Source organism: Myotis nattereri (genome assembly GCF_964212035.1).
Source record: "Myotis nattereri genome assembly, chromosome: 2".
Lineage (NCBI taxonomy): Eukaryota > Metazoa > Chordata > Mammalia > Chiroptera > Vespertilionidae > Myotis > Myotis nattereri.
Window position 1 is genome coordinate 189,847,708 of NC_138076.1, and position 23,812 is coordinate 189,871,519.

General features: G+C 41.1%; 1 protein-coding gene across 2 annotated transcripts in view; it reads left to right on the top strand.

Annotated features, from left to right (window-relative positions):
* GRIN2B (glutamate ionotropic receptor NMDA type subunit 2B) overlaps positions 1-23,812 on the top strand; it is a 426,215-nt gene that overhangs the window by 117,965 nt on the left and 284,438 nt on the right. For both annotated transcript variants that reach the window (XM_081084461.1, XM_081084460.1), the window contains one exon: positions 7,204-7,632. In XM_081084461.1, the coding sequence (XP_080940587.1) occupies positions 7,222-7,632 (411 nt within the window). In that variant the 5' untranslated portion in view covers positions 7,204-7,221. The remainder of the gene's footprint in view (positions 1-7,203; positions 7,633-23,812) is intronic.

Below are 23,812 nucleotides of genomic sequence, written 5' to 3' on the forward strand. Positions count from 1 at the left end.
TCTTGTCAAAACTTTATTGTAGTCTTTTAAAAAATATATATTTTATTGATTTTTTACAAAGAGGAAGGGAGAGGGACAGAGAGTTAGAAACATCGATGAGAGAGAAACATCAATCAGCTGCCTCCTGCGCACCCCCTATTGGGGATGTACCTACAACCAAGGTACATGCCCTTGACTGGAATAGAACTTGGGACCCTTCAGTCTGCAGGCCGACACTCTATCCACCTAGCCAAATGGGTTAGGGCTATTGTAGTCTTTCAAATAATCACCTTTTTTCTTCCCGTCTTTGCCTTCTGTTTCATTAATTTCTGTACTTCATTATTTAATTCCTTATTAGGGTTGACTCTGTTAATTGTTAAATAAGTGAAAATTTAGTTACAATTAATTATTTTGTATTTAAAATTTTTCTTATAAGTGAATTTAAAGGCATAGATTTCTTTTTAAACTGTTTTAGTTGTACACTAGACATTTTCATATTTAATATTTTATTGTCTTTCTTTCAAAGGATGTTTTAGTTTCTCTTTTGATTCCCTTCTTAACCTTGGTTGTTTAATAGAAAGTTTTTTTAAAATTTTTGGATATGTGATATTTTTAGCTACTTTAAAAAATTTATTTGTGATTTAATTACGTTATAGAAAAATGACAATTGTTTTATATTGATTCTTTGGAATTTACTGAGGCATTTTTGTAGATACAGTATTTTTTTACATACTTAAAAGAATATGTAGTCTGTATTGTATGTGAATTTCTAGATATCTGAACTAGTTCAAACTTATTACTCATGCTGTGTCTTTTATATTTTGTCTATTGGATTTATTTGTTACTTCCCATGGTAATTTTAAGTATTGCTTTACACACATTAAGCCTATATTTTTATATTCATACTAGAGGCCTGGTGCATAAAATTCATGCACAGAGGTGGGGGTGTCCCTCAGCCCATCCTGCAACCTCTTACAATCTGGGACTCTTCGGGGGATGTCCAACTGCCGGTTTAGGCCTGATCTCACAATTCAGGACCACTGGCTCCTAACCATTTGCCTGCCTGCCTGCCTGATTGCCCCTGACCACCTCGGCCTGCCAACCTGATCACCCCCTAACCGCTCCCCTGCCAGCTTGATTGATGCCTAACTGCTCCCCTGCCAGCCTGATCGCCCCCAACTGCCCTCCCCTGCTGGCCTGATCGCCCCCAACTGCCCTCCCCTGCTGGCCTGATCACCCCCAACTGCCCTCCCCTACTGGCCTGATCACCCCCAACTCCCTTCCCCTGCTGGCCTGTTCACCCCCAACTGCCCTCCCCTGATAACCCCCAACTTCCCTCCCCTGCTGGTCTGATGGCCTGCAACTGCCCTCCCCTGCCAGCCTGATGGCCTGCAACTGCCCTCCCCTGCCGTGACCTGCCTCCTCCACTGGGCCCTGCCTTCATCTTGTGATGACCATCTTGTGACGGCCATCTTGTGATGACATTAGGGAGTGATGCATGAGGGCGTGACGACCACCTACGCTATTATTAGTATGATTTTTGTGTCTTCTTGGTACTAAATTTGACATCTCTCATTGTCACTTTTTAAAAATATATATGTTTTATTGATTTTTTACAGAGAGAAAGGGAGAAGGATAGAGAGTTAGAAACATCGATGAGAGAGAAACATCAATCAGCTGCCTCCTGCACACCCCCCATTGGGGATATGCCCACAACCAAGGTACATGCCCTTGACCGGAATCGAATCTGGGACCCTTCAGTCTGCAGACTGATGCTCTATCCACTGAGCCAAACCGGTTAGGGCTCATTGTCACTTTTGATGTTTTTACCTTTGAATTTATATTGTCTTAATATTAAAAATTTGATAGATATTCCTACATTGCCCTCCAAAAAGGTTATGCTCTTTCTACTTCACTTGACATATACTATATGAGACTCCTTGTTTTCCCCTATTTTCTGAAGTGATAAATTTTAGGCCTTTGCATCCTAGCTTTCTGTCTTTATTGGTAACTTGGGGAACTAGATCTGATGCATAGTTCTGGCACTTTTACTCTTCATTTTACTCACTGCCTATCATATCTGAACCACAATCTCCTTAATTGTGTTACTCCAAATGGTGTCCTGACTGCGTTAAAAGGTAGTACTTGGAAAATTTCACTTAATCATCCATTTAAATCACATTTTATTCTTTCTGTTGGGGTTGCCCCAGGACTCAGTGTTTTTTTGTTTTGTTTGTTTATTTGTTTTTCCTGAGGACAGGGTTGGTTCAGATTCTCATTCAGATATGTCTTCCTTTGGAATCTACTGTGGACAGCAAAGTGTAGACTGGTTCCTGCTATAGTTACCATGCACCAACTATAGGCATGAATGTAGGCTACTCTGGTCTTTTGCTTGTTGTAGATCTGGGGACCACTCAGCACAAGCCTCAAGGAGGCAGAGGGCCGGGAGGTGAACATCTGACTCTCTGATCCGGCTTCTTTGTTCTTGTTTCTGTTTGTACACCCTAATGCCTGAATTCAAGGCCTGGTTTGGGGGTCTTGAGCTTCACTGATTCCCACTATCAACCCTGGCCTGAATGACTATTCAATTCTGCTACAAAACTAGAAAACTGTCAGTAGAGTTTGCTGCTACTCTGAGGCCATTATATGACATATTCTCTAGGGCGTTATAACCATCAGGGAACTGATATCTCTTCCTCCTGTGGGGCTCCTCTTTACATTTCTCTTAGCCTCTGTCTACCATTCCATCACTCCCACCTCCCACATGCTGACTTTGTGCTTTCATAAATAGCTAGCATCCTTGAACAACTTCTATAAAAGCTTAAAGGTAACATCCTTTTCTTCAAAGCACTTCCATATTATTATTTAATCCTCACAAAAAGTCTTTCAGGTATGTAGGTTAGTACGTTATCCTGATTTCACCAGCGAAGAGATAGAGACAGTGATGTGCCCATCCTCAGGCACTTAGTTAATGTGGAACTGGTATTAGGACACAGTTTGTTTTTGTTGGTGATTTCATTCATTCTTTTCTTAATTTTTTTGTTCATTCATTTATATATTCATAGTGAGAGGCAGCAAAATGGAAAGATCAAGGGTTTTGGAGACAGACAAACTTTGGTTTGAAACTTGATGACATCTCTAATTAGCTGGGTGACCTTGGTCATATACTTACCCTCTCAGAAGTTGTTTTCTTCTTTGTAATATAAGGAAAAATTATGACTTATAATGTTTATATGTGATTTAGCACTGCATGAAAATTACCTAGCAATCATAGCATCTGGCATATGGTAGGCTATAGGTAAAATGTTACTGTAAGTATATAATATGTAAAATAGGTTATTATAGTTTAAAAATGGTCAAATATTGACAATTTTATAATGGTAGAAACTCAGTGGCTACAATTTATTGAGTCCTTCCCTTTTGTATATGAGGCCCAGCTATACCCCCAAAATGCAAATAGAAATGAGACAAGGTCTTTGGGTTTCTGTATCTTCTACTAGACCAGTGATGGCGAACCTTTTGAGCTCAGCATGTCAGCATTTTGAAAAACCCTAACTTACCTCTGGTGCCGTGTCACATATAGAAATTTTTTGATATTTGCAACCATAGTAAAACAAAGACATATATTTGATATTTATTTTATATATTTAAATTCCATTTAACAAAGAAAAATCAACCAAAAAATGAGTTCGCGTTTCACCTCTGACACGCGTGTCATAGGTTCGCCATCACTGTACTAGACTGTGGTTGTGGAGGGTAGAGCCTGTTTTAGTAGCATCCCCAACACTAATAACAATGTCTGCTAGGTAATGGGTACTCAATAAATGCTTTCTGAAGTGAAAAGTTCCCTGCCTACCAGGAGATTACCAACTAGTTAATTGCATAGTCATATAATTATAGTAAACTTTTACAGGTATTTAGATAGACACATACAGGCTGTGGTGATAGTGAAAATGAAACAATGCTCAGTTCTACTGGGGGAGTGTGAAGCACAGTGGAGAGGAGGGGGCAAAGTATCATAGAGCAGGTGCCGTGATTAACTGTGGTCTGTCTGTGGAAAGAAGCAAAACCAATTTGCTTATCTTGAACTACATACTTTCTCTCAAAGAAGCCCCTTCTAACGTGTGCAATTGAGTTTGTATTCAAAGAAGCTTCTTTGTTTGTCTCACAGTCCCTCTCTTACTGGTATCTCCCATAATGTATTGCTTTGTAAAGTGCTTTGCTCTATTCTGAGTATAAAAGAGATGCTCAGGAAAACCTGATTCTATTCTCTGAGTGTCACAACTAGCCATTGCATAACAAAGTGCAATACATTGTGTGAGAAGAAATAGAGGAACACAGAGATGTTTTAAAGAGAATAAATAAAACATCAAAACGGGAGTGTGTAGAGTGCATTAAAGTTAATGAACTGTCATGGCAGAGTGGACCACTTTTCAATGTGAAGGAAGCTGATTTAGCGACTGGTATCTAAATGATTAGAATCCATTGGAATGAAGTTAGCTGCTAAGCCCATTTACTGCTCCCTTTGCCAGTACCTTTCTTATTTTCCTCCCACTGCTAGTCTTGCCAAATTCTAAATCTTTTAGTGTTCTTTGAGAACCAGTCCTTGAAATTGAACAGATTATTATTATTATTTTGTCAATAGCTCTTTGAGATACTAAAGGGGTGGCCAGACTTTTTGGCTCGAGGGCCACAATGGGTTCTTAAACTGGACCGGAGGGCAGGAACAAAAGCATGGATGGAGTGTTTGTGTGAACTAATATAAATTCAAAGTAAACATCATTACATAAAAGGGTATGGTAGGTCTTTTTTTTTCAATAGTTTTATTCATTTCAAATGGGCCGGATCCGGCCCGCGGCCATAGTTTGCTCACGGCTGTTAAACCCATTGGTCTTACTTTGAATATTCAGTGCTGCTCAACACTCTATAGCACTGCTCTGATATATAGAGTTGAGGAGGAGGAATTCAGGCCCTGGCTCTAATGCTTGATTGGGACCAGCTAATCAGCATAGGCTTCCAGGGCTCCTGTGGTCATTCCCTGTTTCCACAGAGACACATAGACCAGAAAACTGTCAGGAGTCAACTTTGCTCAGGTGTGAACCACTGAGCTATTCAACTTATTTGCAAGAGATAGACAAGGCGATAGATACAGGTCTCCGTCTTGGCAGTGTGGAAGGATGCCTACAACGACAAGAGTTCCAAGGTTCTTTCTGCCAAGAACTGGATTGGATTTTGTGCTTCTTCAGCCACAAAATGTCCCCAGCATCTTACTCCCAAATCATTAATGCCCTTTGCAGTCAGTCTGCTCAGCCTGAACATCCTTATCTCTCTTTACTCAGCACCATCATTATTGTTTTCTTTTGCTAGCTAAACTCTCAAAGTTTATAGATCCCTAATATATTAATGTGTTTTTTTTCCTAAACAAGTAGGAGATATTAGGTGGCATTTTTATCCTTGATTACACTCCCTCTCTCTCTTTGGAGAAGAATGAGAATTGCTGATTCTGGTTTTGGGTGCAGTTTGTAGAATATTTCCTTGGTGTATAAAAATGCTAAGTTTATATATTGGCATGCTGGCATTTATTGACCTTGGGAACATTACATAACTGTTTTAAGCTTCAGTTTCTCCATTTGATAAATGGGGATAAAATGACTAGTTTATAGGGTTTCAGTGAGGACCAAAGAGACTCCATATGAGGAAATGCCTAACACAGTACACAGCACATAATAGAGGTACAATAAATTATTATTTAAAACAAAGCAAAACAACTGAAGCAGGACCAGTTCTACTGAAATAAAAGGAGCTGTTGGAAAACAGTGAGAAATATAAAGAGAAATCGCAAAGCTGTACATAGAACTGTGTCCTCAGTCTTGTGCACAGTGTAAGATTTAGGGGCAAATAGGGAAGTAAAAAGTAGGAGTTTGTTGTAGGTAAAAGGTGGTGAATTGTATGGAAACATGGGAAGTCATTTCAGGGAAGTCACTACTATAGGATGGCATGAAAAATTTTTCAAAAGTGCCTCTAACATGCCCTGGGCCTGGTGCACAGTTGGTTGGAGTGTTGTCCCATACACCAAAAGGTTGGGTGTTCAATTTCTGGTCAGGGCACATACTTAGGTTATGGGTTCAGTGTGATGTGTATGGGAGGCAACTGATCATTATTTCTCTCTCTCTCTCTCTCTCTCTCTCTCTCTCTCTCTCTCTCTCTCCCCCCCCCCACCCCCCCTTCCTCTCTCTCTGAAAAATACCTTGGGTGAAGAAAAAAGAGTGGCTCTAACACTATAGCAGTTATCAGTAGCATTTGTTGAAATCATAGTACTTTGATGCATGAACAAATCAAAATAAAATGACTTCTTGTGGTAATGGGTGATTTGAGAAGCAGTGTGATGTAATACAATGGAATACAAATTGGCCTAAAAATCAGAAGATCTGGATTCATATTTGTTTAACAGAAGTGGTTCATGGTTTTGGATTTCTGAGTTTTTTTGAGCCTTAGCTTCAGCATCTATAAAATGGGGATAACAGTACCTTTCTTATTTTCCTCCCACTGGTTTATTGTAAGGATCAACTGAGATTTTTTTAAAGTACTGCCTACATATTGGCTGTTTTTTTTTTTATTTTTATTTAGTATTAAGAGCCAGATACTAAAAGTGTTGCTGAAGAATTTTCAGGCTCTTGTCCTCTTTGAGGTGAACATGAAGTAAAGGCAGCAAGAATATGGGGTTTATGTATGTGCAGCTCTCTATATCTAGCTTATCCAGACCATGTTTTTCTGCTAGACTCTGCTAAGCCCATTTTACTGCTCCCTTTGCCTGGCCTACACCATCCCCTCAGCCCAAGAGCAGTTCAAGGGTGAATTGGGATAGGAGTGCCAAGAATCATGCAGCAACAGCAAGACCCCCCTCTTGGAGACTCCTGCGTTTGTGCACTTGGCATTACTGCCTGGACCACTTGCATCCTCGTTGCCTCATTTGTCTCTGTCTGTTTGCTGCTAATGGCTCTAGCAATAGCATCTTTTATTTTCTTGCTCAAGGATGTCAGATGCTTCTGAAAGCTTTTTTCTCTCACGCTGCTGAGAAAACATGAGATTTTAAGAGACTAGGCTAAAAGACAGAAGTAGGGTTTGATGACCAGCAAAGGCCCTCGACTTGCAGTATCCAGTCTCTTCAAAGACAGGTTCCGTGCTGTGGGTTGTGATTTAACCACGCTGTCTTTGCATTTCCAGGGAGTCGACGAGTTGAAGATGAAGCCCAGAGCAGAGTGCTGTTCACCCAAGTTTTGGCTGGTGTTGGCTGTCCTGGCCGTGTCAGGCAGCAGAGCGCGTTCTCAGAAGAGCCCCCCCAGCATTGGCATCGCTGTCATCCTCGTGGGCACTTCAGACGAGGTGGCCATCAAGGATGCCCACGAGAAAGATGACTTCCATCATCTCTCTGTGGTGCCCCGTGTGGAGCTAGTAGCCATGAATGAGACCGATCCAAAGAGCATCATCACCCGTATCTGTGACCTCATGTCGGACCGAAAGATCCAGGGGGTGGTGTTTGCTGACGACACTGACCAGGAAGCCATTGCCCAGATCCTTGACTTCATTTCAGCCCAGACTCTCACCCCCATCCTGGGCATCCACGGGGGATCCTCTATGATCATGGCAGACAAGGTAAAAACGGGCTGCAGTGAGAAGAGTGGCTGGTTTAAAGGAAGAACTAAATGATCCATTTGTTTTGATGCAAAACTGAGTTATGAAAGATGGAAGGTTGTTAACCAGAATGCACTGAGTAGATAGACCAGGGATTAGTCTAATTGCTTGGAGATGAAAGGGAGGGAAAGATGATGTCATCTAGTTATGCATAGAGTTTTGCACAGCTTTGTGTGTCCATTTCTTTGTAAACGGATTCCCTGAAATGACTAAGAGATAGAGAAACTTGTAACTCTGTGATCCATTTTCTTCAAATACGTATATGAATAGCTCCTTCAAAATTTTATTTTTTTAATCTTCACCTGAAGATATTTTTCCATTGATTTTTAGAGGAAATAGAAGAGAGAGGGAAAGACAGAGGGAAATATCAATGTGAGAGAAATGCATCAATTGGTTGCCTCCTACACGCGCCCCTACCAGGGCTTGGGCTGGGGAGGAGCCTGCAACCGAGGTATGTGCCCTTGACCAGAATTGAACCCAGGACCCTTGGGTCTGCAGGCCAACACTCTAGCTACTGAGCCAAACAGGCTAGGGTGCGTCTTCAAAATTTTAAAATAAGGTGTGCTCCATTCTTCCTTCATAATACATATTGTTTACCCATATCAGTTTCAAGAATATGAAACAAAATCTCCTTTGAGGTGGGTAGTTATTTTCCTTGAGGATAAAAATATCAAAGAGAAGTACTTCTTGCTAAGGTGTCCATGCTCATCACACATCAGTCTATGTATTTGAGTGGATTTTAACCCATGGAACCAGTAGCAGCTTCATTTCCTCATGCTTACATTTGAAGGCAATAGGTCTGTAACCTTGCTTGCATGTTGGAATCACCTAAACAGCCTTAAACAACACCAATGCCTGGTTCCGCCCCCAAAATTCTGATTATTGGCCTCGGGTACTGCCTGAGGTTTAGGGTTTTTAAAAGCTCCCCTGTTGACTAAGGCTGAGGACCACTGCTTTCAGGCCTCAAATATATCTGGTTGCTCCTACATTAATACTGGATTGTCATATGATATTGTTCTCTGACATTGACGCTTATTCTCTAACCACAGTTTTGTTGTGGTTATGTTTTGTTTTCAAATTTTAAACTTATTCAGTTATTTTTTTCCTTCCTTGATTGCTTATTGCTGAGGTACAGCACTTCTCACTATATATTGTCCTTCACAGTTATTTCTATCTTCAGGTGGATTCATTTTACAAGTACAATATATATATATTTTTTTTATCACTTTGGGTTTTTTAAATTGTTTCTACCTTTTCGTTGTCATTTACACTTTTTAAAAATCACTTTCAAAACCGCCATTAGTTTTTTACTTAAAAGACATGCTGTAAGGTTAATGATATTTGCAAACACCTCGAAACCTAGCACAGACACCTAGCACAAGTGTGCTCCTTGGCCAGTTGAGACCCATTACAGTGCAGGGCTTACCAGAGTAAAGTAACCTTGCATGATCACTATTGCCATCTGTTGGCAGCAGGCATAGATGATGAGCATCTGTTTGGAGCTTCCTTTATTCAATCCAGGAAAGGTCAAGTGGAAAGCCCTAAGTGGAGGAACTTCGGTGGTATCCGAGAAAGATATTGAAAGGGAAAGATGTTAGAATCAAATGCTGGCAAGAGATGCCCTTGGTAAGAGAATGGAGATAAACTTAAGCAGAATGAAAAATATAGACTGACTATGGCAAAACCTACTGAGTTTTTGCTTCAGGTAGAGTGTTTTGTTAACATTTTCCTCAGCAAGTTATATTTTTGCAGCAGTGTTTCGTCTTCTTATTTTTTTGAAATTAAATTTTTATTGTTGAAAGTATTACATATGTAATATATTATTAGCAGTAGCATTTTGAGGGCACAATATGGCACTGAATAATGCCAAGGTGAATGAGCCAAATTTTTGAAACATAAATAAGTGCTCATTTATTTTGAGAGCAAGAAGGTCAAAATGATTTTTTTTCTTACATGGGCTCTTGTGCAACCTATGTTATTTTAGGTCCACCTCACCTCACCGCCAGCCCTAGCAAAAGTGGTTATTGGTTAAATCGATTGGTTGCTTCTCCATTGTGTCTCTTACAAATGCGTAATAATAACATGATAATATGAACTAAGATGCAGATCATGGGGACAGACTGGGCTCTTTGTCCACTGATGTATCCTAGGTGCTTTAGAATATCTACCATATGCTGGGCACATAGTGGTTTGCATGCATTATTTTATTTAATATTCTTATAACCCAGTGAGCTAAATGGTATTATTTATCTCCATTTGACACCTGGGGAAACTGAGGCTCAGAGAGGCTACCTAACATATCCAAAATGACATAGCTAGTAACTGGCAGCCAGGACTGTAAATCGGTTGCTGACTCCAAGTGCTCCATCTCCTCTCAAGAAAATGGAGAGGTTGATTAGCATCTCACATAACGTCCTACTCTTTACTTTCTCCTCTGCGGTGGATGTTATCTGCCTACATGCAATTCACCCCTTGATTCATAATGGCAATAGTGGAATCTGACTAGAGGAGAGAATGAGTGAGAATGTGACTAGTACTTAGGGGTAGCACACTTCCATTGAGGGCCCATTGGTTACTCCTTCTAGGGGGAAAGGGAGGAGTGAGGCCAGTGTCCAGAGGTGGATTCTTTCAGGTCACTGTAGTGAGATCCCCCTCTGATCTCTTTCCCCTGAGCTCTCCCACCTTTGCAACCAACCCAAATAGCCCGCCTTATCTTTTTTCTCCATCATAAAAGGGAGATAGGCAATGATTTTTAGGCAGTTTCCTAAAAGAGCCTAAATAATGTCTGATTTTTGACCTAACAAGAAGAGTTTCTGAAAAATAGGTAGGAAGAGGAAAAAGAAGAAGGGAGAAGGTCCCGATAGCATGGAAGCCAGAAAGCTGAAGGCTCAGTCACAAGGGGTCACATCCCTGACCGGGTGGCTGGTGGCTGCAGAGAAGGGCGCAGCAGGAAGCCCCGGCCCGAGAAGGCAGTGGGGCCACGATTCCAGGGAGCTATGCTGAGGAACGTTCGCATGCTCAAGCAATTTGCATGAAGGTAATAAAAAGAACCTCCCAGATTTCAGAGAAATAAGGTTTTGGGTCAAGTTTCAAAAATGAAACACCTCAAATTCTAAGGTCAGTTTTTAAAAATAGAAGTTTATTTTTAAGTACCGTGACCACATTCCACAAACATAGAATGAGGACACAGAGTTCCACGACTATGAATCAACTATGAGGCAACAGGATAAAATATTTGAAAGTGGAACTGATGCAGAAATTCTGAGAAACACAGTTTACTTTAAGGTATAGCTGCCATCCAAAAGATGAGAAGTCAGCCTTCCATTTTGCTTCCCCCTTCTAGAAGATAGGTAATTGCCTCTCCATTTTTTTTGTTGTTAATCCTCATCAGCGGATATTTTCCCATTGCTTTTCAGAGAGAGTGGGAAAGAGGGAGGGGGGAAAGAGACAGAAGAGAGAGAGAGAGAAACATCAATGTGAGAGAGACATCGATTAGTTTCCTCACACATGCACCCTGATGGGGCTGGGCTCTAACCTGCAACCAAGGTGCATGCCCTTGAATGGCAGTTGAACCTGGGACCCTTCAGTGTGTGGGTTGGCACTCTAACTGCTGAGCAACACTGGCCAAGGCTTACCTCTCCATTTTAACTTAGCTTTTGTTTGTTCATTTGTTTGTTTGTTTGTCTGAGGTAGAATGCACTTATTAAGTGTCCTTGGGAAGATTGCATTACAGGGATGAAGTCCCTGATTCAAGGGATTGGTGATGGAAGAAAGACAGCATGATTATAAAGCTTTTTGACAAAAATAGTGAGACACAGGTTCAGCATCTGGTCAAATAGCATGTGCCCACTTTTTCATATATGTTGATGAATCAGTACAAACATTGATTAATGCTCTGCTTTCCCGAAGAGGAAGCACACCTTCTGCCATGGCCAAAAGAAGCATGGGAACCAGAGAGCAGAGCTGTTCAAAGCTCAGAATTTGGAGTCAGTGGGTTTCAACCATCACTTCCTAGATGTGGGGATCTGACTATTCACCAACCACTGTAAACGGTTTCCTTGCCTGTATAATGAGGATAATAACATATTCATCATAGGGTTTGTGAAGATTTAATGAGATAATACATAGTAAGTGCGTAGTAAATGCTTCACTAAGTATCCAGCATAACATTCAGTAGGCTAAGCTGAAGGTTGTATGGAGCAGTTTGAAGAAAGGGAGAAGGTTTCATGATACAGGAAAATAATGGGAATTGAACAGCATCACAGCCAACTGTAGAGACATTTCTGAACTGGAGATCAACTACCTGTCTCCTACAATGGCTGTGAAGTATGGGTGGGAGCCATGGGCCTGTCCCGCCAGGGCAGCATCGGTGATACAGCCACACTGTTACCACAGGGACATGTTCCGTTAGAGACAAGCTCTAATGAAGAACGAACTGCTGCCGTTTGTAACAAAAAGACTTTTTCAATAGTAACAGAGATGTTTTATAAATGAATGAGGTGATTTTTGACAGTTCCTCACCTGAATATAGGGAGTCTGTTTTATTTTTCTTGTTATAATTGTTTCTAATCTCCCTGAGATTCTGGACTTAGGATGCCTATCTGAATCCAAGTAACAAACTAAAGCTGGACGTATTTCCATTTCTTTCCAGGAGGTTCCTTGCTGACTTGCTGAAGTTTTTCTTGGGTTTTCAGATTTTAGCTCAGGAGGTTAAGTAACTAATCTGGGATATCACAGCTTCTGAGCAATGGGACTGGGAATCGAATCCCAGAGCACCCATTTTGAAGCCTGTGCTTTCTATTTATATAATTCTGCCTCAAAAACATTATAATAAGTATTATAAGTCCTGAGTTTTAGATTCCAATTTCATGAACTTTGGAAATTTAGGTAAACAAAACACTTAAGCTACATGATACTTAGTTTACAGTTTATAAGATTTAAATTTTGTTTTCTGCTCTACCCACTTCACAACATTTTGAAGAGAAAATGAAATAAAATATGTGAAAAAATTATGGAGAAACACTGTTCAAACATATACTTTCAGTGAGAGAAATAAGGAATGGTGATGGAGAAAGGTTGGCTTATTGACCTTTCTTTGTTACTGGTATTAAGACCAATGAAAATGGCTTGGGCAGGAGGTAGGCAGGAAAACAGAAAGTGGAAGGTACAGTAGGATTAGACCAGTGGTCAGCAAACTCATAAGTCAACAGAGCCAAATATCAACAGTACTTCTTCAAAATAGACTTGCCCAAGCCGAAAAACAACTTCTGCGCACGGGCCACGAAGTTTCAATCGCACTGTATGCGCGCCCGCACGTGGTATTTTGTGGAAGAGCCACACTCAAGGGGCCAAAGAGCTGCATGTGGCTTGCAATCCGCAGTTTGCCGACCACGGGATTAGACAACAGGATATAAGAACCATTTTTAAAAGAGGGCCTGGGAGTGGGGGGAGGGCGGGAGAGGGCTGAAAAACTTTAATGGGGGAAAAAGGAGGACCTATGTAATACTTCCAACAATAAAGATTAAAGAAAAATAACCTGCAAAATGGGAGAGGAAAGGGTATGCTGAGTAGGAGTCAGGGCCTGGAACTAGATTAGAGTGCAGTACAGTAGCTAAAATACCCACCAGACTCCAAACCTTGTTCCTCATTGATGGACATGTTAAAATAATCTTACTCAAAAAATCTATTGCTCTGATTCTCACTTGCTTGACTGAGACTTGCTGCTTTGAATAGCGCTGTGCAGAGAGCCATATTTTGGAATCCAACTGACCCCATCTTTTCCTGACCTCCCCACATCTCTCTCCCCACCCTTCACCTCACACACACCAAGTGGCAAAGTATTTGCAGAGAGTAGAAGAGCTAGCAGTAGTGTGTGACACTGTAAATAGTCTCTGGCCTTCTCATTGCTCATGTGGGTTTCCTCCAACACAATCTTGAAACCAAGAGAGCTGTGCTACTCATACGTTACTCTGTGCCTCTGGGCCAATTTTGGTGTTTTTAGGATTACCATGCTTTTAGTTGTTTGTCAGATGGTATTCCTTGGGACAAACTGTGGTGTTTGGGTATTTCTTGGATGAAGTAGAGGTAAGACATAGAGGTGGGAAAGGCAAGAGGATAAAGAAGCTAATAAAGTATGCCAGCTTGAAACACTTACTCTCAAATTGGCATGATGTTAATGACCATTTTAATTCTTATGCAATGCTGTGAGGTAAGTAGTAGTAGTAAGTAGTAGTATTTCTTTGGTTGATGGGGAAACTAAATCAGAGAGTTTATGTACCTGGCCAAAGTCACATAGCTAGAGTTAGAGTGGGACTAGGATCTGATTCCAGGGATGTTTGACCTTAAAACTTTTTTGGTTGACTTTTCACGTCCCAGTCCACACCCTGAGGCAATCAGAAAAAGCTAGGATAGAATGGCCTGCCTGGAGGTCTGGTACTCCTCACCCATTGTCCCTACTTCCTTGAACTGTACTTTGGGGGAAGATGGGTGGGCAGTTCTCTCTAACAGGCTGTTGACATTGCAGTGCTGCAGCCCTCAAGTCGGCCTGAATTTCAGTCTTTCCACCTGCTTCTGTGGAATGTGTTTCTCCTTGGCCAACATCTCCTTTCTTTTAAAATTGCAGCCAGGGTTGCTTTCAAGAGACTGGCTACTTGAAGTTCAGGTACAGTTTTAATGCTTAAAAAAACTAAGACCCCAGAAATTGCTTTAGGCATTCATAGAAATAAGGATGCTTGGTGCTAGAAAGTAACACCCTGAGCCGTCACTTCTCATGCATCCCCCGGGAAGGTGAAGAGGAAGGGTGTGGCACAGGGGAAGAACAGGCAGCCTTGAAGCCAATAGGCTTGAGCTACATGCATTCCCAGCCATGTGACCTTAGTTGTGCTTTTAAACATTTAGCCTCAAATTTTTCATTTGTAAAACGGGGACAAAATAACACCTGGTTTGTAGTGAGCCTTATGAAACATTGTCTCCAGAGCTTGGTAAGCAGTGGGCCCTTAGTGCACACTATCTTGTATTTTCATATACCAGACTGAGGAAAATGGTGTCCTAATGTTTTCTTGTTGACTGAAAGAGAAGAGTTTGTGATGATAAAACCCATATATTAGGCCTGATGCATGAATAGCGGCTCAGTGGGTTTCACCTCTATGATGATGCAATTACTGATGGTCACATGATCAGGACTTATGGAGGTTCTCAAAGCAGAGACATACAGTGATTTCAATAAACGGATACACAGAGGATATAAGCAATGAAGATAAGTCAAGAGGATTAGCAAAGAAAGCATAGCAAAGTAAAATAGTGTCTGAATCCAGGGTCACTCATAGATTTGGAAGTGTTGATATATAAGAAAAAGTGAACTATTAAATGAGAGAAATATGAACGTTCTAGGTAAGAAGTGGTACTATATTATAGGCATGGGAAGGCAGTTAATTTGTTAAATGTCATCAGCCAATTTTTAATAGATGACTCTGATGTTGAAAAACTCGATGGATTATGATTTCTATGCCACTAGTATATTTTTATTCCCCTTTCTGAGACTTCTGCGATTCTTTTGCCTTATTTATAGATATTAGATCTACAGTTTATTCAAAATTATATTTTGATTTTATGGTTTAGAATAAAATATTAGATATTGTTATTTTATTCAAAATTATATTTTTATTTTGTGATAGACTTAAAAATATGGCATCACAATTATATTTGAACACAGTGGTGCATATATTTTTTTGAATTAGTGTTTTGGGTTTTTTTGGATAAGTTCCCAGAAGTGGAATGAATCGCTGGGTCATAAGACAGTTCCATTTTGAATTTTTTGAGGTAATTCCATACTTTTTTCCATAGTGGCTGCACCAATCTGCATTCCCTATGTTCATTGTAGCATTATTTACAATAGCCAAGATTTGGAAGCAGCCCAAATGTCCATCAGTAGATGATTTGTAAAAAAGAAGGAAATCTTACCCTTTGCGACAGCATGGATGGACTTGGAGAACATTATGCTAAGTGAAATATGCAAGTCAGAGAAAGATAAGTGCCATATGATTTCATTCAGATGTGGAATCTAATGAACAAAATGAACTAACAAGCAAAATAGTTACAGACTCTTAGGTAGAGCAAGCTGACAGCTGTCGGGGGGAGAAGAGCTAGGTGGGCGGGGTAGAGGGATTGAGCAAAGAAGAAAAAATAGAGAAAAAAACTCATGGACACAGACAACACTTGATTTCCAGAGGCAGAGCGGGTGAAGGGAGGTAGGAGAGGGTATAGAGGGGATAAATGGTGATGGAAGGAAACTGGACTTGAAGTGGTGAACACACAGTGCAGTGCACAGATGATGTGTTATAAAATTGTGCACCCGAAACCTGTATAATTTTGTTAACCAGTGTCACCTCAATAAATTCAATCAAAAGGAAACAAATAAAATCTCAAAAAATTATATTTGATTCTAAGCATCCAGCATGCATGAGAGTAATATTGAAGCCAATTTTTATTTCAATTTTTTTTGAGGACAAAAATAGTTTATTGATGCTGTTCTGCTTTACAGGGACAAAGAATACCCAAATTATCATGGGCCATTATAAAGTTACAATGAGAAAGGGAACTAACATTGATTGATCATTTATTTTTGTCAAGCTCTGAGCTAGTCATTTTACATGAGCTTACATATGTTGTTTCATTCAATTCTTTCATCGAATTTATGAGGCATGTATTTTGCCTCCATTTTGCAGATGAGGAAATTGTAGATCAGAGACGTTAAGTGTTTTGTCCAAGGTCTTTAGGTAGTGATTCACTCACAGCAGCTTAAACAAATAGGTGCTTATTGATATCTCAGAACAAGGTGCCTGGAGATGGAGACTCCTGGGGTGGTTCAGTGATGCAATGATGTCAAGCCTGACTTCTGGGGTTCTCTTGGCATTTTTGTCGTGGTGTCTGCCTAGCTCTAGACATCCTGTCAACACTCAAAGAAGGACACGCCTGGGGCTGGGTATTAGATCAGGAAAAGTCTTCCCCATATCTTTGATTGCATGAGCTCAGTATTTAGGTGGCCAACCCTGGAGAGAGAGGGTGCGGGGCTTTCTGGTGGAGGCAGAAAGTGGGCAAGGGTTTGGAACAGGGGTTAGTCAGCAGTGTCTCTCAAAGGAAGTAAGTGGCAGCTTGGAAATTCAATCAATATTCATGTGATTCTAAATTCCACATATCTCTCATCTCTTACTTGCCCTGCTTCACACCAAACCCTGCTTTTGTGCCCTTGCCCCAATCTCCTCACGGGTCCTCCAGAACTAGGACCTTGATTCATTCACTTTTTGCTTTTTTCCCTTAATTATCAATTTATTCCTCCCTGCTGGCATCTTCTCTCTAGCTTAGTGGTCCACAGGAGATGTTTGGAATGTATTGGGAAGGTCTTTTTTTACCCCTTTTATGTCATAATGACTGGTTTTGCATGTGTGTCTGTGTGTCTGTTTGTGTGCTACTGGCACTTGGAGCCTGTAAATCAGGCATGTTAAGTGTCTTGCAGTATGTGTGATAGTACTTAACAGTCAAGAGTTAGTTTTACCCAAAATATCAATTTTGCCCTACTAAACATGCTCAAATCTCTCTGAGTTAATAGACAAACAAACAAACAAACAAACAAACAAACACAAAAGCTTTCCTTGATGTGGGTTCTCCCTCCTTTCTCTCCTTCATTTCACAGTTCAGCTGTTTAAAAGGTAGTCTGAAATTGCTGTTTTCACTTCCTCATCTCTCATTTTTTACAAAATGCCAAATCCAATGGACTTTTTAAGTCTTTCTTGACCTCCTGTAGCATTGAGCACTGTTGACCCTTTTAGTGCTATTCTAACAATTTTGATGACAAGAGTAATTATATTTGTCACAAATTTGGTGACAGTGAGAATGAGAAAAAGTAAAATTTAGAATATGGGTGGGTCATATAAGTGGAACTGTCTAAGTAAGCAGTTGGATTTGAGCCTGGAAGAAAGTGATTTGGGCTGGAAATAAAGATACGAGCCTCATTTAGCAAGGAGGGGGTAGTTGAAACAAGGAGGGTGGGTGAGATGCCTCAGAATTGACATGTGGATTGAGGAGAAAAGTGTGTCAAGGACAAAACCTATTTTTTTATTCTAAACCATAAAATCAAACCCCATCAATTGAGGGATAGCCAGAGGAAGTGGAGAGAATAAAGGAGCTCAGATGGAATTATTAGAGAGGTAAGAAGAGAACCAGAAGAAACAGGAAAGAGGGGCAATATAGAAACCAAGAACCAGGAGAGAGGGCAGTATAAAACCAAGAACCAGGAGAGAGGGACAGCATAGAAACCAAGAACCAGGAGAGAGGGCAGTATAGAAATCAAGAACCAGGAGAGAGGGCAGTGTGGAAACCAAGAACCAGAACTCATAGATGGGACTTTATTTGGAAAAAGGGTCTTTGTAGATGGAATTAAATTAAGGATTTTAGGTTGAGGTCATCTTAGATTAGCCAGCTTGGCTGGGTGGGCCTTAAATCCAAATGTCCTTATAAGAGATAGAACAGGGGAAGACATAGACATAAAAGAAGTCCTTGCAGAGGCAGCGGTGGGAGTTATTTAGCCACAAGCCAAGGAAGCCACCAGAAGCTAGAAGAATCAAAGATTCTCCCTTAACGCCTTCAGAGGGAACAGGATCCCACCAACCTGGATTTCAGGGTTCTGGCCTCCAGACCTGTGAGAAAATAAACTTCTGTTGTCTTAAGCCACTAAATGTGTGGTAATTTGTTATGGCAGCCCTAGGAATGTAACATACACATCAGAGTTAAGAGGAGGATCTCTGGGATCTCACTGACTAGGTTGTTTCTGGGCTCCACCATTTACTGTGTGACCTTTGGCAAATTACTTAACTTCTCTGAGCCTTAGGTTCCTCATCTATAAAATAGTGATAAAAGTAGACTCTATTTCTTAGGGTTATGAAGTAAAGTTATTAAAAGTGCTTAGAAAAGGCCTGGCAAATAGTAGGAATCAGTAAGTGTGCATCTGTGGGAGGTATTCAGTAAGTCTCAGTGGATAAAGGAATGAATGAGGAGGGTGATGTAAACAGAAACACAGGCCATCAACAGGATGATCTCATGTCACCTGGTTCTCTGGTAATTGGGCCTGCTCTTTGGGAGCTCTCTGCAAAGGTGGCAGGTGTTCTGAAATTCTGGCCCCGCCCAGGCCTGGGACATGCTGAAAGGGGAAGTGTTGATGTTCTGTTTAGCTGTTCTATGGAATTACCGCATAGTGAAGTCTGTCTTTAGTGCTAGTTCTTCCCTTTCTGCACTTTTCTATCCTTGTTTTGTGTTTGCTTCTTTGTTTTGTGTGCATACGCATGTGTTTTCACATGTGGTTGTCAGTACCTTTATCCTTTCCAGTGCCCAGGATGGTGCCTCTCCCAGTCCTGAGGCTGCCCTCCCGATCCAGAGTCCTCATGCTGTCAGGGTTTTTTCTTCACTCTCAAAGCAGAACTTCTGTTCATTTTTCTTCTATTCCCTTTCATTCCATACTTTTCAGAGTTCTTGTCACCACTGAAATTAATCATAATAGGTTATTTACTAGCTGTCTTTCCCACTAGACTCCAAGTTTCATAGGGCAGGGACTATGTCTTTTTCATTTTTGTTCCCTTAGATCCTAACATATAGCTTGGCACATAGTGAGCCCTTACTATATATTTATTAAATGTGTACATGGATTAATTATTTCACATGTCAGCACATGTCAGTTGCAATGAAGAGAATAGTACTTTAATCTCAAATAAAAATGGTTGGTAGGCTTTCTCTCTGGTTATAGGCAAATATATTCCTTATCTCCCTCTAGTCTCCTATCTCTATAACCCTTTCCTTCTTCACACCTGCCTGATACCAGCAGTCAGCAACACTCATATCTCAGGTCCACTTTCTAGCAGGCAGAAATGGCAAAAGAGCTACCTCAGGTTAGGAGTGCAATCTGAGGTAGCAAAAGAAATTTCTTTCATGCAAAGCACTCGGGCGCCAGTGATAATCTTGACTTCATTAGCCCTCTTTCCAAGGAGGAAGCAGAAAGAAAGAAACTTTGACAAAAATTTTAAAAGACAAAATATGCAATTGATCCACATGCTAATTAGCAAGATATCACCAACTAATTTAATCAATGCAATTAAGTTTCCAAAGGTAGTAGAAAGAGATTTTGAAACTTGCTTTAGCAAACAACATTCTTGCTCATTTACATATTCATTTATTCAAAAATATCTATTATGCATCTCCTGGGTGTCAGGAATTGCTTAAGGTCCTGGAGTTGTAGTCAATATGAGAGGCATGTCCTCGTGGTGCCTTGACTGACAATAAAGGAACACATAAATCAAACAGTATTATTTGAGGTGGTGGTAAATGCTTTAATAAAAAGAGCAGGAAGCCACTATCTTAGATAAGGCCTTCAGGGATGGTCTCAGAGGAGGTAGCACTTGAGATTTGTACGATGAGAAGGATCAAGACTTGTGAAGATCTGAGGAGCAGCAGCATTTTGTCAGAGAGAACAGCAATGCTAAGGCCTTGAAGTGGGGGCATGTATGTTGTTTTGATGAGTATCAGGAAGGTCAGTAGAGTTGGAGTGTGGTGGGCCATGTGGGCAATGACAGAAGGTAAGGTGAAAAGGTACTCTAGGGCCAGGTCAGGTGGAGCCTGTGAGTCTTGCAGAATTGGATATTTTAAAATTTCATCCTAGAAGGCGTAAGTGATGTAACTTGATTTAGCATCTTTTTAGATGGAAGTTAGTATAGTTGATGGAATATATACTGTGGAGCCATTTTGACTCTTGGCTCCACCTTTTAGCAGCTGGATAACCTCTTGCCATGTTGTGTGAATTGTGTGATCTGTTTTTTCCTCATTTATATGATGGGGTCAATACTCTTCAACCTTGAAGAACTATTATGAGATAAAATGAAATAACCTTGTAGGGACTCATTACTCTTTCAGGCACATATCTAGGTTTGAATAAATGGCTGCCATTATTATTTCTAGTAGTGTTGAAATACAAATTCCTCTTGAATCAGGCATCATTTCCTTTTATATGTCTATGAACTATGCAGTTTTTTGACTTTGTTGGTTTTACAAAATTTGTTCATAAACTTGCAAACAAATTAGCAAAGCAATATAGGAAGGTAGAGGCAATGTGATTGACATTACTCTAACTAAATATCTACCTTTCCTTTTGAGTTCTTGGAATTCCCAGGCACTAGCGTCTCGTGGCCAGTTCCCAGACCTATGTCTACGTAGTTGCAGCCTGTTACAATTTCCCCTCTTTCCAAAAGGGGGTGATGGCATTGAGAAGACTGCAGAGGGAATGGAGCAGCTGGGGTAAGCTTTTGGGGTGAGGGGTGTGGGCATTGACAGTGGGAGGTAGTGTAATGGTACAGCCAGTCAGTGTAGCCTGCCTTGAACTGAAAAGTCCTGGCATACCTTCAGGTCCTCATGGCCTGCCACCATGTGTCTTGGATGTATTCTGTTGCCTTGACAGCATGCGATCCAGAATTGTAGCGAGTAGCAACCTTCAACTTTTCAGTATCACGTTGCTAGGACAACAGACTCCATGGGAAGCCAGGCTCACTGTACTTTCTGTATGCAGTTTCTGTATGCTGTTGCCACCCACCCCTCTCCTACTCCTCCTGCCTATCCTTATTCCAACTGCCTTCCATCTGTATCCTTTCTTCTTTTGACTCCATAGGTCCATTTGAGTATAAAACTTTCAGCTCCTTCCAACTCCTTTGCCTTTAATTCTTTTACCATTCCAGTGTTCTCATTGCTTATATAAAAGCAAATACTATAAATTCTCAAATAATGAAGCTTTATGACATAATAAATTGAAGGGATGATGAGAATGAAGGAGCTCAAAAACATCAAGAAAGGGTGAAAGGAGCTTGATATAGTTTCTATAGTTGGGTTGTATGGCAGTGGTTCTTAAATTGAGTGGACCTTAGAATCATCAGAGAAGTTTAAAATTATTATTTTTTTAAAAATATAGATCCTCTGGTCCCATTATCAAGGATTCTAATTTGATAGGTTGGGAGTAAAGCCCCAGCAATTGCTGTTTTCACAAAGTTCTCCCAAGGGATTCTGAAAATCTATTTGTTGGGCTTTCTTTTTATGGTCCCCAATGCAGTGCATTCATGTGGTTGCTTAAGAATGATTAAGAGGGAGGAAAAGGAGTAGGAGAGAGATGAGAAGAAGCTAAAGGCAATGCAGAAGAGAGCAAAGGAAACCAGAAGGGAGGGGGTAGTGTGATAATAACTAGAGGCCATAGAGTTGGGGATGGGGACAGTCAACCAGCAGATGTCAGATTCAAGGACCGTGTTGGCTGTGACTTGCAGTTGGAGTGCAGGCTAAGAGTCTTGGCATAGAATAGATTAGCATGCTCTTTTTGTTTTCTTTTGAATCCTGAGTTTCCAGGTTCCTGAGAGATCAGGGTGGGTTAGATCTAGGATTTTAGAATTAGTTAGGGCTATTCTGTTATCCCCTTAAAAAAACAAGTGCCCTCTATGTGGTAGTTCTACACTTTATGTGGGATATTGCTTTATCTGCCCTTAGCCAATGTAACCCTCCAAGGAGCCCAGATGTGGGCAGTAAGAATATTCTTTTATAGATGAGGAAGCTGAGGATTAGAAGGGAAAGTTATGGCCCACATACCAGTAGTGGCAGTGTGGAAGTGGGAGCCCTTGTGTGATGACAGTAATATCCATGGACTTCAGCAGTATGCACTTCCTCTTGAACACTTTCATTTACATGGTCTTCTTGGGGGCATCTCACTTAGCCTGGGAAGGGAATATCCCAACTGTTCAAACAGTGGCCAACTGGCCTTGAGTGAAGTGGATTCCTCCCTCTCCCAGTGGATCTTGAAAAGGACCTAAATATTCAGCACAAGATCACAGCTCTGAAGGAGAAAAGAGAGTGAGATGAGAGACAAGAAGTAGAAAGGGAAAGAGCATTTGAAGAGAAAAGGACACAGGGGTGTGAGCAGAACTGGGGGGTTGATTCCTAGTCTGGGGGGGGTCTGGACTGAAGCTGCACAGAAGCTCTAATTCCTTCCCAAGGTCCAAGAATGGACCTAACACCCCCAAGTCCCTCTACTTCCAGTATTGTCCCCATCCAGGTAGATGCCCTGAGTTTGATTCCTGGATTAGAACAAACTCTTCAGTCACATTTCTGGGGTTAGGGGGATATTTTTTCCTAGTTTCAGGGAAAGTGGAATCAATTATACTTCAATCTAAGATTACATCTCAGTTGAGCAGTTGACAAAGAAGGAATAGTATCCTTGCCTCATGGTCCCGATGATTGTAGCTCTTGGAGCACACTGTCTCTTTTTACTTCTTGAAGAGTCTCAGAAAATCAGCTGTAACTGTCATTAGCTTGCCCACTTATCAGTTCCTAGAGGTAGTACCCACAGGCTGCTTCAACTGGCCCCCTCCTCAGCCCTTTCCTGCTCATACTTCTCTTGTTACTGGGCCTTAAGCACTTACTCTCCTTGTCAGTTTCCCCAATGACCAGATGATCAGAGGCTTGTTTATGTGCAAGCATGGTGTTCAGGTGTGTGAAAGTTTTCTGTGTCAGGTAGAGGGACAGATATCTAGATGGACTCAGGCAATGAATGTGAGAGGCAGAATTATCTCCCATTGTGAGAGCCCTTTCCAAAGGAAGAGAGCCCCTTCGTTTCCTCCTCTCGTGATTGGGACAGCACAGAGTGCACACGGCACACTCAGTACATATTTGTCGGTAATGATAGACCCTTTGGAATCAGATGGGAATATGCCATATGCTCTTGGAAAAGGGCCTACATTGCAAGGTGGGATGGATGAGTGAGATGTGTTTTTGCAAGTTCTTTTTATCTGTAACATCTGTGATCCTGTGAATAATTCCCGCCCCGTGGCCCCAGCTGGCCGCTTGCCTGGAATCTCTGCCAGACACCTCCTCTGCCCCAGCCCCTCTGAATGGAGATCACAGAGGGTCTTCTTCTCTGGATGGATAGCTCTGGAAGCCAAAGTTGATACTGAAAGCAGGAAAGAAGATCTGTATCCTGGGCTTGGAGACAGGGATATGGGAATTTGGGTGGAAAGTGTGAGTGCACAATTCTCAGAACTGGGTGGGAGAGGAGTAGGGAATGGCTCAGAACCAC